Source organism: Mugil cephalus, chromosome 13 (assembly GCF_022458985.1).
Source record: "Mugil cephalus isolate CIBA_MC_2020 chromosome 13, CIBA_Mcephalus_1.1, whole genome shotgun sequence".
NCBI lineage: Eukaryota > Metazoa > Chordata > Actinopteri > Mugiliformes > Mugilidae > Mugil > Mugil cephalus.
The window spans coordinates 2,536,874-2,556,109 of NC_061782.1; the positions used below are offsets into that span (position 1 = coordinate 2,536,874).

Here is a 19,236-nt window from a genome sequence, read left to right on the forward strand (position 1 = left end):
ATGACTGAGAAGGATGAAGGCATTGTAAAACATTGTCTTCAGGCTCCTGTCTACCTGGATGTTGGTGAGCTTTCTCAAACAGAAGAGGCGTTGCTGGCCTTTTTTTTTTTACAAAGCACCTCACATTTCACATCAAATTCAAACCAGCTCAACTGGCTGGTTATGAATAACACTACACTGAGGAACTGGGGACGGGCGTCTAAAATCAACACAAACCTCCTTTGTTTCATAGAGTTGGAGTTTGCATGTTCTCCTTGTGTCTATGTGGGTTTTCTCCAGGTACTCCGGTTTCCTCCCACCCTCCAAAGACATGCTCGTTAGGCTGATTGGTGACTCTAAATTGACCCTAGGTGTGAGTGTGAATGGTTTTTTGTCTCTGTATTAGCCCTGAGATAGACTGGAGACCTGTCCAGGGTGGACCCCGCCTCTCGTCCAAAGACAGCTGGAATAGACTCCAGCAACCCCCACGACCCTAGTGAGGATAAGAGGTAGTAGAAGATGAGAGGAGATGATTTGTAAATTAGTTGATTTGGAAGGCTTCTGTGCACCAAGATATAAATCATCCAGAACCTGACCGTGACCGACTTCATCATCCACCAAGCAGGCTGACGATGACGGGATCATCCACATACTTGAATCTGTCTGTGTGGTGGCTACGACAGTCATCTGTATGTAAAATATATAAGAGGGCAGACAACACACAGGCTGGAGATGAGCTGGTGGAGGATGTTAGTAGGCTGGATAATGTTCCCTTCACTCGTACTTGTTGTGATCTATTTGTGAGGAATCAAACATCCAGCCCACAAGACACACATCCAGACCCAAGGAACCGAAAAGTTTATGGGCTAAAACATGAGACTGGATCATGTTGAAAGCTGACGAAAAGTCCACAAAAAGCAGTCTAGCATGGTTCTTATATAGAAGATAAAGGTAGCTGTGGCGTCTGTACGCCTCTGGTAACTCTATATGTGAATTGGAGGGTGTCCAGTAGATGCTCAGTTTTCATGACTATTTCAGCTTTAACCAGTTTTCAAATTGTTTCATAGCCATGGAGGTTAATGCCCTGGCTGGAAATCATTGAGTTTGGTGAGATTATTTGTTTTGGTAATGGGCACCAGGACAGACTGCTTCCATAAAGATGGCACCTTCTACACAAGAGACATGTTAAAAATAAAGTTAAAAATAGGACCAAGCTGCTCATCACAACCACTAATATGATCAGCTCCAGGGCTTTTCCTCGGTTTACTCTTCTTAAAACACTTAAAACAGGACGGGAGCAAACAGAGATGCAGAGGAAGAGGACATTGTTTGAATGTTTTGAAGCTATAAACTAAATGAACTTGTCTGTTGAAGAGTAATCAGCGTTGTGTCTCTGGAAGCTGTTGAACGTTGAAGAAAAACATGAATATTTCTTTCTTGTGTTCATAGCAGTAGTTGGGAAAACACAGCCTTAGAAGAGGTGATCAATAAGTGGATATTTGAAGCAGAGTAGTGTCTTCAATCTTGTAATGGATGAGAGCTAATTGTTGATGATTGGTCCACAGAGTCCACCAGCAGAGCTCAGAGGTTCTCAGTGGTCAGTCTACCCAGCAGCATCAGACACAGCTGGACTCCATCTTTCTGGTCTGTACATGTACAACAACTACTTTCCATCATGTCCATGCTGCTCTTTGTAGACCAGTGGATTGTCAGTGTGTCCAACATGGATCTGATGTTTGTCTCCATGGTTTCAGTCTGCTTGTGTCATTCATATGGTCTTCTGTTCCAGCTGCTGGAGGACAACATCATGACTTTTGTGAAGAAGGAGCTGAAGAAGATCCAGAAGGTTGTGAGTCCAGATTACCCAGAATGCTCAGAGAGTCAGAGGGAGGATGAGGAGGTGTTGGAGGGTGAGGATAAAGAGCAGGGGAGGAGCAGCAGAGATTTATTCCTGAAGATGACAGTGAACTTCCTGAGGAGAATGAAGCAGGAGGAGCTGGCTGACTGTCTGCAGAGCAGTAAGAGGATTTCTCTAAACATTGAAGCTGCTGGAGAAATGAGACATTTACTAATGTCTCAAAAGATGAACCAAGATATATTCACACACTCATTCTTTAGAGCAATGACATGTTGGAATATTTACTGGAGAGTTCATTTATTCATCTTATTTCTCGTTTCTTCATTCAGGACATTGTCAACGTAAAGTTAAATCTGGTCTGAAGAAGAAGTTCCAGCGTGTGTTTGAGGGGATTGCTAAAGCTGGAAACTCAACCCTTCTGAATGAGATCTACACAGAGCTCTACATCACAGAGGGAGGGACTGCAGAGGTCAATGATGAACATGAGGTCAGACAGATTGAAACAGCATCCAGGAAACCACACAGAGCAGAAACAAGCATCAGACAAGAAGACCTCTTTAAACTCTCACCTGGAAGACATGAACCTATCAGAAGAGTGATGACAAAGGGAGTGGCTGGCATTGGGAAAACAGTCTTAACACAGAAGTTCACTCTGGACTGGGCTGAAGACAAAGCCAACCAGGACATCCTCTTCATATTTCCATTGACTTTCAGAGAGCTGAATGTGGTGAAAGAGAGAAAGTTCAGCTTGGTGGAACTTGTTCATCACTTCTTCACTGAAACCAAAGAAGCAGGAATCTGCAGCTTTGAAGACTTCCAGGTTGTGTTCATCTTTGACGGTCTGGATGAGTGTCGCCTTCCTCTGGACTTCCACAAGAGTGAGATCCTGACTGATGTTACAGAGTCCACCTCAGTGGATGTGCTGCTGACAAACCTCATCAGGGGGAAACTGCTTCCCTCTGCTCGCCTCTGGATAACCACACGACCTGCAGCAGCCAATCAGATCCCTCCTGAGTGTGTTGACATGGTGACAGAGGTCAGAGGGTTCACTGACCCCCAGAAGGAGGAGTACTTCAGGAAGAGGTTCAGAGATGAGGAGCAGGCCAGCAGGATCATCTCCCACATCAAGACATCACGAAGCCTCCACATCATGTGTCACATCCCAGTCTTCTGCTGGATCACTGCTACAGTTCTGGAGGATGTGTTGGAAACCGGAGAGGGAGGAGAGCTGCCCAAGACCCTGACTGAGATGTACATCCACTTCCTGGTGGTTCAGGCCAAAGTCAAGAAGGTCAAGTATGATGGAGGAGCTGAGACCGATCCACACTGGGATAAAAAGAGCAGGAAGATGATTGAGTCTCTGGGAAAACTGGCTTTTGATCAGCTGCTGAAAGGAAACCTGATCTTCTATGAATCAGACCTGACAGAGTGTGGCATCGATATCAGAGCAGCCTCAGTGTACTCAGGAGTGTTTACACAGATCTTTAAAGAGGAGAGAGGCCTGTACCAGGACAAGGTGTTCTGCTTCATCCATCTGAGCGTTCAGGAGTTTCTGGCTGCAGTCTACATGATCCACTGTTACACCAACAGGAAGACTAAGAAGCTGCAGGACTTCCTGGGAAGAAACTACATCTACTCACCTCTGGATGAGTTTCTAAACAGAGTCATGATTAAATCCCTGGAGAGTAAAAATGGTCACCTGGACCTGTTAGTTCGCTTCCTTCATGGCCTCTCTCTGGAGTCCAACCAGAGACTCTTAGGAGGTCTGCTGGGTCACACAGAGAACAGTCCAGGAATCATCCAGAGAACCATCAACAATCTGAAGAAGATGAACACTGATAAAATGTCTCCTGACAGAAGCATCAACATCTTCCACTGTCTGATGGAGATGAACGACCTCTCAGTTCATCAGGAGATCCAAGAGTTCCTGAAGTCAGAGAACAGATCAGAGAAGGAACTCTCTGTGATCCACTGCTCAGCTCTGGCCTACATGCTGCAGATGTCAGAGGAGGTTCTGTATGAGTTGAACCTTGATCAGTACAGAGCATCAATGGAGGGACGACGGAGAATGATCCCAGCTGTGAGGAACTGCAGAAAGTTTCGGTGAGTCCTGATGTGATCATGAACAGAATCAGTTTGATTTTTCTTGAACCATCAACACATAAAAGCAAGTACAAGTTGCATCATTTTCCAGCAACAATATTAAACAATTCCATAAAGACAAAAAAGTCAGAACAAAAACTAATAATCTAGTTTGAGAAGAGACAGGATGAAGCTTTTCTTGTTCTCCTCCTTCTATATCAGCTCATTAAACACAAAAACAAGACAAAAACTTTTCTTTATTGGGAACATTCTAAAAATTAAACATAATCAAAATAATTTCTGTGTAAAACTTCCAACTTTATTTGAACAGCACTTTTCCTTCCTTAAAATTTTTTTTGCGTGCTTTCAAGTTTTTCCTTTGTTGAGCTTTAACAGGGTTCCCATGAATCCTTGAAAAGTCTTAAAAGGCAGTGAATTAATTCATGGAAAAACAAGGCCTTAATTGGCATTAAAATGTCTTGAATGTTTCAACAAATGCTAAGTAGGATGTTATGATTGTAATTAGTGTCAAATCTAAAAATAATAGGCAACATTTATTTCTTCAAACTAATTTGTGAATAGCAGTGACGCCACATGCTCACTGGAGCGGAACCAACAACATAGTGATGTGTTTGCGGCCGTGACTCCGCAGATGCACGTCGTTTATGCAGCAGTTGTACCTCATGCAAGCATGGGAAAGTGTACATTTAATGACATTGTCTGGCAGAATAAAGGGAGACTATTGCGGCGAACTTGGCGTGGTGGTGACTATACGGTGGAGAGTGGAGAGAGGAGCTAATAACAGGGCTAAGTTAGCATGCTGAGGCCATGTTAAACATGCTGCTATTATTTGGCTGATGGACTCTTTCAGTGTGTCTGTATATTATGTGTTAACCGACTGGTGTTTAGCTGTAGTGGTGTCGTCCAATATTTTCTTATCTTCAGACATAATAGTGTAGGAGATGTTTCTTTACCTGCTTGATAGTTTCTACTGAGACACCAATCTTGTGTCTTGTGTCCAAAAGTGTCATTAGTCCTTAAATTAAATTCATTATAGACGTCAACTTAAAATCATCCTTTTATTTTATGCCCTTTGTGCACTCAAAAAACTGACAACATAAAAGGCCAAGTGGCCTTGCCCCTAAAATGACCAAATTCCAGGCCTGGACCTAAGGGACGGCCCCCTCACGGCAGACAGGAACAACCCAAGCATAGCACCCCCCCATGAGGAAACACCAGAGAACTACAAGACTAAAACAATGAGATGTGGTAGGAAATTCAAATAAACACATGAAAAATAAATAGAAAGAAAATAAAATAGTAAAGAAGGAGTCTCAAACTGTTGTAAAAATGATTTCACTCCAAATCCTTATGAGATAAAACCTTTATTTGTTTTTAAATGTGTGATGTTATTGCACATTTTCATTTCCTCCTCCATATCATTCCATATCTTCCATTATAACACATTTTATTTATTTGTCTCATGACAGACTTGTTGACTGTGAACTCTCAGAGAGTCACTGTGAAGTCGTGGCCTCAGCTCTGAAGTCCAACCCCTCCCATCTGAAACATCTGAACCTGACTGGAAACAACCTGGAGGATTCAGGAGTGAAGCATCTATCTGCTGGACTGGAGAGCCCAAACTGTAAACTGGAGACTCTGAGGTCAGTTTTCATTTCTTTTCTTCTCAGGCTTCTGAAGAATGGAGATCCAGTTTAGATGAGTTCTCTTGTCAGGACTGTCAGATAGAAAAGGAGCTGAAAGAGTTGAAATGAAGGAGCATCATGTTCCTGAACATCAGCAGGTATCTCCTCAGTCATCGGTGGTGGGTCTGATCACAAACCACATCAAGTCCAGTCTTCACATGTGTTGACATTAACAGAGTTCTTGGTGTCACTAATCATTCTTTCTGTCCATACTGTCTGTGGACAAATCCCCTTATAGTCTGACTCCAATCAGACCAGATGGAGGACAACATCCACAGTGTTGTTGTGTTGTGTTGATCTTCAACTCATCTTGTTCTTCAGCACATCCAGTCAGTATCAGTTTGTGTTTCCACAGTGTTTCCTGCTGAGCTGCAGTGGAGGGACAGGAACTCAAAGAGGAACTTTGATTAGTGTCAGTCAGACTGCTGAAGCTTCATATTAGTGTCAGCTCAACAGTGGAGTTGTGTTAGGAAGAGACCACTTCACAGTCAGTGTGGACAGCAGGAATCTCAACAACTCTGTCATGGAATCAGTCCATATGACATGTGACTGTTGTTGGAAGACACACTTGAACATGTCAACTTGTCCTTTAACATTTGAATGACACAAACCTCCTGAGACACCAAATCCAGGAAGAAGAAGGTCCTGGAATCAAAGAACTAATCAGCAGTCCAACATGTGTGAAGAGATATTGATCCTGTAATGAGGTCATCAGCATCTTATTGATCTGTGTTGACATCAATAGTTGTCTGAATGTTGTGCTGACGTTTGGATGATGTCTGTAGAAGGCTGACATGATGAAGATCCACAATAACACAAGGACAAAGTCACTCTACTCATTTTAGAGAACAGCTCATTGATCAGGACACATTTCACACCTCAACACATCTGACTGATCATCAATCATTTCATCTTTTATTCTTTATTCAGGTTGAGGAGATGCAGTTTGTCAGAGATCAGCTGTGATTCTCTGGGACCAGCTCTGAAGTCCAACCCCTCCCATCTGAAACATCTGGACCTGAGAGACAACAACCTGAAGGATTCAGGAGTGAAGCAGCTGTGTGATTTTCTGGAGAGTCCAGACTGTAGACTGGAGACTCTGAGGTCAGTTCACTGTCTGTTACGAGTTCACTGAAGTTGTAGTGACGACTCGACCAAAATAAAGTGGCAGAGACGAGGGGTGTCTGTATTAGTTGAACACGCTGTTCAAAGATACGCCAAGAATTCCCCAAATACTTTGAATTCATTTATTTAAGTAACAGAAGACTAATGTGCAAAAAATCTTTAAAAAAAAAAAATACACAAAAGTGATCAATGAAGCAAAACGTGGTCAACAAAAAGTACGGCGTCCTTGTGCCCTCACCCACTTTCCTTGTTTTAAACCCAGCTGCTGTGTAAGTGAACAGGTGATAATAATAACTAATTATCTCTGCCCACACTGATGTGACCTAACCACCATGATTGAAAGATAACAACATATCAGAACCAAAAAATAACCCAAATACATCCCATACAAAATAAGGGATTCACAATTCATCAGACTTCCTCATGCCTCCAGAGCCGGCCCAAGCCTCCATGGGGCCCGGAGCTAAATTAGATTTTGGGGCCCTCTGTTTCTGCCAATAATATTGATGGTTGATATGCACACACCTACTATAAACTCATTGCAGCTCTGATTATCCTATTGTCAGTCTGACATGTTTTTACACATCTATGCTGTTTTTGTTGCAACAAGCACAGTCAAAACTACTCTGACTCAGTTCAAAGATACAAACATTACAACTTTTGATTCATTAGGTTTGGTTTCAAAAAATAATTTATAGTGCAACAAGAAATAAATCACAAAATAAACAATAAAATATCTTAAAACAAACACTTAAATAATGACATGAGTTCTCTGAAAGAAGGAAACAAGAATGGTTTAAAAACATAAAGTTGAGTAATTAGGTCTCAAAATTATGCAAATTTATGTAATTATGTGCAAAAACTTTTATACAAAAAAAATCCAAATGAACTATCTTAATCCACACATTTGACTTTTTTTAATGTGACTCTGTTCTTCCTCAACACTCCACCCACTCATAAAAAGTGGAGGCAAAGTCATTTATGACGTCACTGTAAGAACTTTGGGTTACATTACGTAATCCCTGGTTCTTTGATAACAGAGTGAAGTATTTCACTATGGGAATTGCCTTGGGCGTGACCAACTACGGAAGCTCCAATGGCACAATGTCTGTCTTTGACAGACAGGTTGACCTGTAATACAGGCCCCGCCCCCTAGTACTATCACTATCAACCGCCTCGACTCATTCTAGCCCGGTTTCTTTCTGTGCCTGTGCAAGGAGGGAAGTGCTGGTGAAACACCTCACTCTGTTATCAAAGAACCAGGGATTACGTAATGTAACCCAAAGTTCTTTTTCTAACTTCGCTCGGTGTTTCACTATGGGAGATATAGCCCACTCCTGTATTGCATCAGCTCCCCACAAATGAGAACTGGACCAACCTGCAATGAAACTATTGGGCAGGGCTAGAAGCTCCTGCCTCCAAGACTGCATGAGACAGCGATGCCTGAGTAACATCCAGCCTGTAAAAGTGCACGAAAGTGAGCGGTGTGGCCCAACTCGCCGCTGTACAAATGTCCTGAACTGACACTCCTCTGAATAAGGCCCACGATGAAGCCATGCTCCTTGTGGAATGGGCTTTCACTCCCAGAGGAGGATGAAGACCCTTACACCTATAAGCCACATATATGGCTTCCACAATCCAGTGTGACAATATTTGTCATGACAACGGCCTGCCCCTATGAGAAGCAGCCCAGGAAACAAACAACTGATCAGTCCTTCTGAATTCAGCCGTCCTCTCCATGTACATCCCCAGTGCCCGCACTGGGCACAATTTGTTAAGCCACTTCTCATCCTCTGAGGAGAATGGGGGAGGGTGAAAAGCCAAGAGCTCCACGGCGAGCACCTCTCATGAAAAGACAAACAAGAGGGTGCTGGCCAACCGGCTTGTTACCAAAGCCCACTTGGCAAGCTGAAATTGCTGCTAAGTAGACCTTAATTCTGAAAAAGGCTTTCCCTTTATCCACCAACTCCTGCAGGAAACACAATACTATAATACTATTATTGCACCACTCTTCAAAAATCCGCCACTTATTACTGCAAAGAGAGCGGGTAGAAGAGGCTCTGGTGTTCTGAATGGTCTCGATGACCTCTGGGGGCCGACCTGCAGCCACCTTTCACTGGCCACGCCCATAGAGCCATGTGTTCTGGGTGTGGGTGGTAGATTTCCCCTCGTGCTTGGGAAAGAAAATCCCTGCGAATAGGCAGAGGCCAGGGGTCGTCCACCAGAAGTTGAATTATCTCTGCCACCCAGTGTTTGGATGGCCAACGAGGAGCTATCAAAATCAGCGACAAACTCTCTCACTCCGGTTAGAGTTCCGGAGATCAATCTGAGGAGTGGGAAAGCATAAAACTGGACGTTTGGCCATGGTTGGGTGAGAGCATCTATCCCCAGTGGGGCAGTCTGACAGGGAGAAGAACAGAGGACACTGACTATTTTCTTGCGAGGTGAAGAGATCTACGGCAGCTTGGCCAAATTTTTGCCATATCTGCTCCACCCCTTTGTGGATGAAGTCTCCATTCCCCGTACAGTGGGTTTCCTCTGGACAGTAAATCTGCCCCCGGGTTCAAAATCCCCGGCACATGAGTTGCTCGAAGGGACATCAGTCTTGAGCTCAATCTCTGAGGCAACCTGTGCAGCTGCAGAGAGCGTGTGCCGCCCTGGCGGTTGATGTGAGCTACTACAGTAGAGTTGTCCATTTTCACTAAGACCACTGAGAAAGGGCAGGAAATGTCTCAGTGCTAAGAACACTGCTTGTAGCTCCAACACATCTATGTGAGCCTGAGCCATCCCCTTGGAGCAAACCCAGTTCACTGCTCTGCACATCAACGTCGTGCCCCATCTCCTGAGGGACGCGTCCGTTGTCATGGTTATCCTGGATGTCACCATCCCCAGTGGTACCCCTGAGGTTGAGAGCAGATGGATCTCTCCACTGACGGAGAGCCGTGATGCACAACGGCGTCACTTTGACCTTGCGGGAAAGATGATGGTGTGGACATAAGCGGAGGGATGCAACCCAATCTGAAAATCTCTCATCATGAGAAGCCTTAATTGCACCACAGATATGACTGATGCCATAAGGCGCAGAAGGCAAGGGCACAGCCTGAATCACAACTTTTCCTCGTCGAAAAAGTGCGAGACACCGCGTGAAGGACACTGTTCTCTCTGCCGATAGCGTAACTCGGTAAAAGGAGAAGTTAATTCTGAGTCCTAAATACTCCAGACAACTCTTTGTCCAGTTTATATTGAATCCAAGATCCCTCAGATGACTTAACACTGTACTGGAATCTATGATTGCTTGCTGAACGGGAGCATATAAGATAGTCGTGTATATATAAGAATATTCTGATGCCGCTGTTTCTCAGTGGGGACAGCGCTGCCTCGACACACTTGCTGAATACCCTCGGAGCTAGTGATAGACCAAATGGGATTTTCTGAAACTCGTAGTTTACGTCTTGATACGCAAACCTGAGAAACTTTCTGTGTGCGGGATAAATGGCAATGTGAAAATATGCATCTGAAAGATCGATCGTCACAAACCAATCGTTTGGACGTATCGAGTGACAGGGCACTTTGTGTGTTAACATTCTGAACATGTACTTTCGCAAGTGCTTGTTTAATACACGCAGGTCTAATATGGGGTGAAGAGATGCGCTCCCTTTCTTTGGAATGAGGAAGTAACAGGAGTAAAAACCCTGTTGTGCTTCCTCGTTTGGCACCTTTCTGATTGCTTGTTTGTTTAACAAAGTTGCAATCTCGTCCTCCAGGACCCGTGCTGAATCTCTGTTGGCCAATGAAGTTAACACACTGTTGAATTTCAGTGGTTTTACAGCAAACTGCAGTCTGTATCCCTGAGAAATTGTCTTTAATACCCAGGTATGGACTTTTTTATGGACCTTTCGCTTCGAACCGAGAGGGAACTGAGTGGACTCATTGTGTCGCCCAAATGTGACGTCGCCCCCTCGGTACGAAGAGAGCTGGTTCCGTCTGGGGACAGATCGAGATTGTGTTTTCTCCTTATTTGAGTTTTTTGATGTGGGGGGGGTGCATTCTGGCCGCATTCTGGGGGTGCATTCTGGCCGCTTCTACTTCCCCTCTCCGGGGTGAGACAAACCTTTCCTGCCAGCCACTGCTGCAAAGGAATGTTTACCCCATGGCCTTTGATTCTCAGCCTTGGCCTGTTGGTTGGGGTGTTGTCCCACTGTGCATCTCTGTGACCTGACACCACCTGGTTTTCCTTTTACTGCTGCAGCTCTCGCTGCGAAGCAAGGTTTTGACATCTAGGATGGGTGAGTAGTGGGTTTTCAAGGTAAGCAGAGGTCAAAGGCTTCTCCCTCCTGCTTCCTACGGGTGCTTGTCTCTCTGATCTTCTCCAAAGTCGGGCCAAAAAGACCCTTGGTGGGGTCATAGTGCGCATCTATGACCTCGGCCTTCTGACAGTCACCTAAGCCTGACAGGTTCAGCCACAACGCTCTCTCACCTGAGACTGCAAGCCCCATCACACGACCACAGCCCTGGACTGCTCCTCTGGATGAGCGCAAGATTAAATCGTTCACAAGCATATTTCATCCCAGAGGGCTGGGTTAGGTGTCCCTGAATCCAGCTGCCGCCCCATCTCCTCCAGGATCTCACCCTGATATGCAGATAACAGTGTGACTGCATTGAGCGAACACACCGACTGCGCAGCATATTTATACATATCTGATAAATAGCCGCAGTGACGCGGTCTATTTTATTGGGCAGAGAAATGCAAGAAGAAACTGAAATGGATCGGCAGTTAGGGTGGAGGTGATAAGCCATTAAAGGTTTAACCACTGGGGGTTCGGTCAACCCCAGCTCCCCCATGCCTTGAATCTCTCGCTTAGAGCAGGCCTTGGTGGGAAGCTTGCTCTTAAACGGGGCAGACCAATAATCCTCATTTCTTTCATGCATGCAGGTACTGCTGGTAAAAGCTGTTTAGCGACAGACGGAGCTGCTAGAAGCCTCTTACCATCATGCAGGTCCCTCTCAGTCCCTCCAGGGCCCTGGGCAGCCGGCCATGGGACATGGGACGGGAAGCTGGAGTCATCCTCCTCTTCCTCTATGTCGTCCAAATCGAGTTGACGTTGCACTCTGCGTCCTCGTCTCCAGCTACGCCCTCGTCGATCCCTTCCAACAATGGGGGCATAACCGGGGCCTCCGCCTCCATCATGTCCGCCCAGCTCGTAGTGGCTCGCAGCTGATGTTCGTCGGAGTCTCTGGTAGAGACAGCCGCCAGACAGGGATCCTGACTGTTGGCTACTGCTACTCTCAACCTCCTCTCCAAAATTTTCTCTGGCATAGAAGCACAATGAGAACACACTTGCGGGTCAGCTAGTGAAGCCTGGGCGTGTTGACAGCCCATGCAGGCAATGCAAATAGGGTGAGGGTCCCTGCCTGAAATTGACGCACTGCAAGCCGTGGGGCACGGGTGGGATGCAGCCTCTTTTGCCTTCGGCACCGGCCGTTTGGTGGGGGTAGCGCTCATCGACATACTGAGGTGGAGAGATAACGCTGGTACAGAAGGCTCGTCACAACACGTTAGCCTGTCTGTCACTGTCACTAGCACGGGGCTAATACCACACTAGCTGAACTTGACCGAGTTAAACCGCCACAACACGATAGCTTAACCCGATTATGTTAAGCTTACAAGCTAATGCTAGCCCAACCAAGACCAAATGAGCTCATCTTGATATGATAGCCGAAGTTACAAAGACACCAGCTACCAAGTTGTAACACCAAGTAACCGAGTGACAGCTTGCCTTTACGCGGACACTGACCTTTAACCACTGCGTAACTAAGCGTAACAAAGCCCGAAACCTGCGTTCGGCGATGTTCTCCTTGATGGGACGCCTGAGAACAGTTAAACAGAAATCCAAGCTAGCCTGGATGCGCTGAGGGAGCTTGTTGTAGTTTCTCACAGGAAGAAAGCGAGAATGAGTAAGGACAGTGCGGTTGACAGTGATAGTACAAGGGGGCGGGGCGGGGCCTGTGTCACAGGTCAACCTGTCTGTCAAAGACAGACGTTGTGCCATTGGAGTTTCCGTAGTTGGTCATGCCCAAGGTGATTCCCATAGTGAAAAAGAAAAAGAACTCTGATGACCAATGTTGTTGTTAATACTAATCACTGCCAGTCCACTCATCCTTCCTTGTGCCACTGACGATCACAAGTAGTTCTTCATTCATTTGAGCGTTGAAAAGCTCCACTCTGCAGATGCAACAGTCACAGGGAGAGTTCAGGCTTTCCATAGAAGCTACCCATCAGTGGACAGTACAAGGGACAGTGGGCACAGAGGATGGGGGGAGGAGAAAAAGCACTGTAGAGGATGGAGATGGACTTAAGATGAAAAATATACATACATATACACACATATTAATGAGGTTCTTTCAATTAATCACTTTCCCTTTGGGTGGAATTCTTCTTCTAGGTACAAATGAACTGTGGGTAATGCATCGGGTGAGGGACAGACTGTCACCATCCAGTACACATTTGAGCCTGAAGATGGACTGGTACTGGACTGATTCTGAGCCTCCAAAGTACTTTAACAGTGTCTTGGGCAACTTTCACATGAGTTGATGTAGAAAGTACATATTTATTTTACATGGAAAAATGACCATGCTCTGCAGCAAACAATGTGTGCAAACAACACATCTCAAACTTAAGGGTGTAACGGTACACACAAGTCATGTCAGCAAACTAGCAAACGTCATCACGCTTGCTAGCACAAGGTGACGTTTAATGTTCGCTATCAAACGTTAGCAAAAACTTTACTTTTTAAACTATACGGCTAACCCCGACAATCAACTCAGTCACAGTTTTTTTTTTTTTTTTTTTTTTTTTTTTTCAGTCACAGTTAAATCTCAGTATCACAGCAATATTAAGCAGTTTAACCGGCCAGTTGTAATACATTTCTCTAGCTTTTAGTCAACTAATTTGCTGTAGATGGCCTCACAAATATCTTTGAAAAACATTCCATTACCAAGACATGCAAGCAGACCTTTATCTTGGCCTTTTCTCCTCTTCCTCTTTCTTCTTCTTTATTATCTTTGTCCCCATGTCCTTTCTTTCCCACGTTGTTTTGCCTCCAACTACCTGCTGTAGCTTAGCTTAAAGGCTGGTAGGACACAGTAATGTTGAGCTGAACATTTAAAACCTGAACATCATGAATTATTCAGGATTTAATCTACATCTTTTATTCTTCATTCAGGTTGATTAAATCAAGTTTGTCAGAGATCAGCTGTGATTCTCTGGGACCAGCTCTGAAGTCCAACCCCTCCCATCTGAAACATCTGAATCTGAGTATCAACAACCTGAAGGATTCAGGAGTGAAGCAGCTGTGTGGTTTTCTGGAGAGTCCAGACTGTAGACTGGAGACTCTGAGGTCAGTTCACTGTCTGTTACTGTTGTAGATCTGATATGTTTAATCACCAACTGAATCTAATTCATGTTCATCCAGAACTTTCCTCCATGAATCTGTAAATGTCCTTTAGTTCAAGACGACTTCACTGAAAGGAATTAATCAATGTCTTAGTAAATATCACAATAACAAATAACTTGATAAAATCTCTAAATGGAACTTAAGTGAATGTTTGAGCTGGACACACCAAAATAAATTACTAACAATTCAACAGGTCATTTTTATTAACTTTATTTTCATTGTGTGAGTTTGTTTCACAGAAGTTCATAAGTATTTGACTCAGAGAAACTGTAGAAAATGTCCTCTGTTAGTTGTTAAAGTCAATGAAGCTTAAAGGCTGTTAGGACACAGTAATGTTGAGCTGAACATTTAAAACCTGAACACATCTGATTGAATTATTCAGGATTTAATCTACATCTTTTATTCTTTATTCAGGTTGTGGAGATGCAGTTTGTCAGAGATCAGCTGTGATTCTCTGGGACCAGCTCTGAAGTCCAACCCCTCCCATCTGAAACTTCTGAACCTGGGTGGAAACAACCTGAAGGATTCAGGAGTGAAGCAGCTGTGTGGTTTTCTGGAGAGTCCAGACTGTAGACTGGAGACTCTGAGGTCAGTTCACTGTCTGTTACTGTTGTAGATCTGATATGTTTAATCACCAACTGAATCTAAGTCAGAGACAACAATTGTCAGTTTTTCAATTTATCTTTGAGTTGTTTATCTTGACATTGTTGAGCTCATGTAAAGTTGATGAAAGGGTTATAATCTGAGTTATTTGTTGATGTCGTTTTCTCTGATTAAAGCTGAAGCAGGTCTAATTTAATAGATTTCATCTATTTATTGTCTGGTTTCAGTTTATTAAATCTTAGTTAAGTTTCTTTATTTCGAACATAAAAACAAAACAGAGCAACAAAATAATCATATAGAATCATAAATAACAGTAAATGAGAAAATCAATAAATTAACAATAAAGTAACAGATTATATATGAACTTATTTTATCCCACCCCTTTTAATAGCTCAATGATTTATATATTATTCACTTCCTGTCAGTATGATAATAATAATAGTCTTTATAATATATGTACATACATACACACACAGAGATATAACATGCACACATTACCAAAGACAACACAAAATATATATAAGAACACAAATAAGAAAAATGAAAGTATTAAATGACAATAACACCCATCACTCGTTGTTGAGTCAGACCCTTTCTTTCTTGTTTGTACTTGTAAGAATCCTCTCTTTATATATTTTAAACTGTTTATGTTTGAACATTCCTTGAGCGTCTCCTCCAAACTGTTCCATTGTTTAACACACAAGTGAAACACAAACAGTCCTCCTTGTTGTGTTCTGTAGTTTCATTTCAAATGACATGTAACAATGAACCCCTTCCTTCCAGTAATTGTTGAATGTTTTGTGTAGGAGGATGGTTTTTTGCTGTTGAACAGGATGAGGGCGTCTGAAATCCATATCCACCATATCTTTGAATGTTTAGGAGTTTTGTTCTAATGAGCAGTTTGAAAATAATGTGTGATTTCAGATCCAGTTTTATATGCCATGCCATCATGCAGTTTTAGCTTTTGCTATTTCAACCTGCTATAACCCAAGAATTTATTTTGGTCCGACGAATAAACAGAGAAAATGAGCTGAGTTGTTTAAAGCGTCTCTGGTCACTTTTCAGAGGCTTTTTTAGTTTGGGGGCACTGGATGTTCAGAGAAATAAACTGAAGACAATCCAAAGCAACTAACATCTAAAGCAAATCTATTTCAATAATGTTGATGATCATTCCCTGAGTCAACACCACAGCTGAGATCATGTGTTCTGATGCAGGTGTTTGAGGTGTGTTTAGTGTCTGAGCTTCCTGCTGTTTATCATCATATCAGTCACATTTCATTGGGAGTCAAACCTGCTGTGATCCATGTAATCAGTCCATTGCTCTCTGAACCACCAGCTGCTGAAGGAGCCTACACACCTCACACTGTCACATATTTATGTCTGTGAAGACATGATGGGAGATCCACAATAAACACAAGGGACCAAAGTCACTCAGACATGGAGAGGAGATTTATTCTACAATCTTTTATTCTTTATTCAGTTGATGTTGTTGCAGTTTGTCAGAGATCAAGCTGTGATTCTCTGGGACCAGCTCTGATGTCAACCCCTCCATCTGAAACATCTGGACCTGAAAGTCACAACACCTGAAGGATTCAGGAGTGAAGCAGTTGGTTTGTGGTTTTCTGGAGAGTACAGACTGTAAGACTGGAGACTTGGAGGAGTTCACTGTCTGTTACTGTTGTAGATATGATATGTTTAATCACCACTGATTCTTATTCATGTTATCCAGAACTTTCCTCCATGAATCTGTAAAAATGTCCTTTAGTTTCAAGACGGTATGGTTCACTGAAAGTAAATTATCAATGTCTTAGTAAATATCAACAATACACATGATAAACTTGATAAAATCTCTAGATGTATCTTAAGTGAATGTTGGCTGGACACACAAAATAAATGACTTATCAATTCAAACAGGTCATTTTATTAACTTTTTTTCATGCGTGTGTGAGTTTGTTTCATAGAAGTTCACTCAGTATTGACTCAGAGAAACTGTAGGAAATATGTCCTCTGTTAGTTGTTAAGTAATGAAGCTTAAAGGCTGTTAGGACACCGTAATGATTGAGCTGAACATTTAAAACCTGAACACATCTGTTGAATTATTAAGGATTTCATCTCTATATCTTTTTGTTTTATCCTCTGGTTGGATTAAATGCAGTTTGTCAGAGATCAGCTGTGATGATTCTCTGGTTCAGGCTATGAAGTCCAACCCTCCCATCTGAAACATCTGAAACTGAGAGGACAAACAACCTGAAGGGATTCAGATATGTCATGCAGCTTCTTGATCTTGAGGTGAGTCCCAGACTATAAACTGGAGACTCTGAAGTGATTAGGGGTTCCAGTCAGTCCATGCTGCTTTCTATCGGTATCGTCCTAAACACCACTTAGTATCAATGATCCAGTGATTATCTGTAAACTGCCGCTTACTCAGTGAAGCTGTGAGAGGAGAATGGAGACGGCTTCAGGATTGGACAGAAAGACAGAGGGAGATCTAGAGACAACAGTCAGCCAATCAGATGAGCCAGAAGCTTGTTGTGATCATGTGTTTGAGTTGATGTGAAGACGACTGTTGTTGTTGTGTTGGTGTGTCCAGGAAATAAAGCTGGATTCCAGCTGACAGCCTTCCAAGATGTATAGAGACAGTGGTGGTCATTCATCACATCTGATCAACAACTGATCACAGCTCTGAGATCAGTCTGACTGAAGCATGCACATCACAGAAGCAGCATTACATTTAGTAACCATGAGTTTCTTAGTCAGCTGATCTTTGTTTCCATGGAGCAGCAGTAAATCCATCACTAAAGTGTTGGTGCAGTAATGAAGCGTTCAGGACTCTCAGCAGTTTCTTAGTGAAATCTGCAGAGGAAACAGACTTGATGCTAAAAGTCTCTGCAGGTCTGTGTGTGTTCACTCCAACACGTTAACATGAAGCTGAAAGGAAGCTGGCTGAGCTCCACAGCTGCTCCACTGCTGCTCTGAACAGGACTCAAGTCCCTGCTGCTCTTTCTACTGGATGTGATGATGAAGGGAAACACTCCTTCACCTCCTCTCTTCTTTCTCCTCCTCTCTACAGGTGGAGGAGGTAACATTAACCAGGAGGGTGTGTGTTGTGAGAGGATGAGCTGTGTCCTGATGATCCAGAGGTTGAAGCAAACTCTGACTGGACCATGTTACTGGGAGGTGGAGAGGAGAGCTTCATCCACATGGTCTCCATTTAAGACCATCAACAGAGCTGCACTTCAACTCTTCACAGAGCTCCAACAAATCAAGTCCAGTCCCTCATCAATGATTCAGACACATCTATCAACAACATGTCAACCTGCCAGCATCAACAGTCCTTCCTGTTGTTGTGGAGATGTTTCTTCCAACTACATTCTAATGTCTGTCTTCTCTTGTCTCTGTAGAAACAGGAGATTCCACATGTGTTTCCTCCTGTTTCATCCACATATTTGTTTGATTGGAGCAGGAGCTGGAGTGAGCAGCAGTCTGCTTTATCTGTCACTGATTATTGATTGGATTAGTCAGATTGTCAGTGACAGTGTTGATGGATGTTTGGCTTTGGTCAAACTATTTATCTTATGTATTAATGATATATGGAAAGTGTCTAACATTTATAAAACAAATATTTTGTGCTCAGGGGAGATTTCCAGCAGCTGTTATTGATGGTCAAAGGAGAATTTCTAAAACTAAAGTGTTGGTTTGATGAAAACAAATCATATCATGAATGAATGAATGAATCATTTCATATCATGAAACCTGAACAAAACTAAGTTCATGATATTTGGAAATCATCAAATGAATCAAGAGATATGTTTGGAAACTGAAAATGTGGAAAGTGAAAGAGTCAATGAAATGAAGTTTGTTGGTGTTTTAATTTATCAGAAGCTCTGCTGGAAACCTCACATCAAATATTTGTGCTCCAAAGTATCCAGAAGTATTGGGACACTGGGTAAAATGAAACACATTGTAGATCAGAAATCACTGCTAATTTTGTACGATGCTGTTATTGCACTTAAGCTAATTTTACTCTTTTTTTTAATTTTTTTTTTTAAACTTATTTTTTATTTGACACATACATACAAAGAAACACAAACTCAACAACATAGGAGATGTGTATTACACAGTTACATTTGCTCTTTAAAAGTCTTTTCCATTCCCTATCCTCTCATTGACTGGATCTTTATAATTATTAGTCGTTATTCTTGTACTTAACATGTCATGCTTTCATATTCCAATCCACATCCACGTTCCGTTATTCTTTACCATCATTAAATATTAGTATGAGTCATTTACAAGTAAAAAAAAAACAACCATAAAAAGTACAAGTACTTTACAAGTAAGAGAAAAAACAACAACAATTCAGAAGTAAAGAAAGAAAAAGGAAAGGAAAGTAAACACACTGCTATATTTATTGAATAAAAAAAAAAAAATT

General features: G+C 42.8%; 1 protein-coding gene and 1 pseudogene across 1 annotated transcript; one reads left to right on the forward strand and one right to left on the reverse strand.

Annotated features, from left to right (window-relative positions):
- LOC125019056 (NLR family CARD domain-containing protein 3-like) lies at positions 1–6,715 on the forward strand (the record flags this gene model as incomplete). The annotated part of the gene is made up of 4 exons (XM_047603558.1): positions 1–64; positions 2,128–3,940; positions 5,410–5,583; positions 6,556–6,715. Coding segments are annotated over exons 1-4 (2,211 nt in total), but the record flags the coding sequence as incomplete, so codon positions are not given.
- Positions 6,716–8,780: 2,065 nt separating this feature from the next.
- On the reverse strand, positions 8,781–10,808 carry LOC125019057 (annotated as a pseudogene).
- Positions 10,809–19,236: the final 8,428 nt, after the last annotated feature.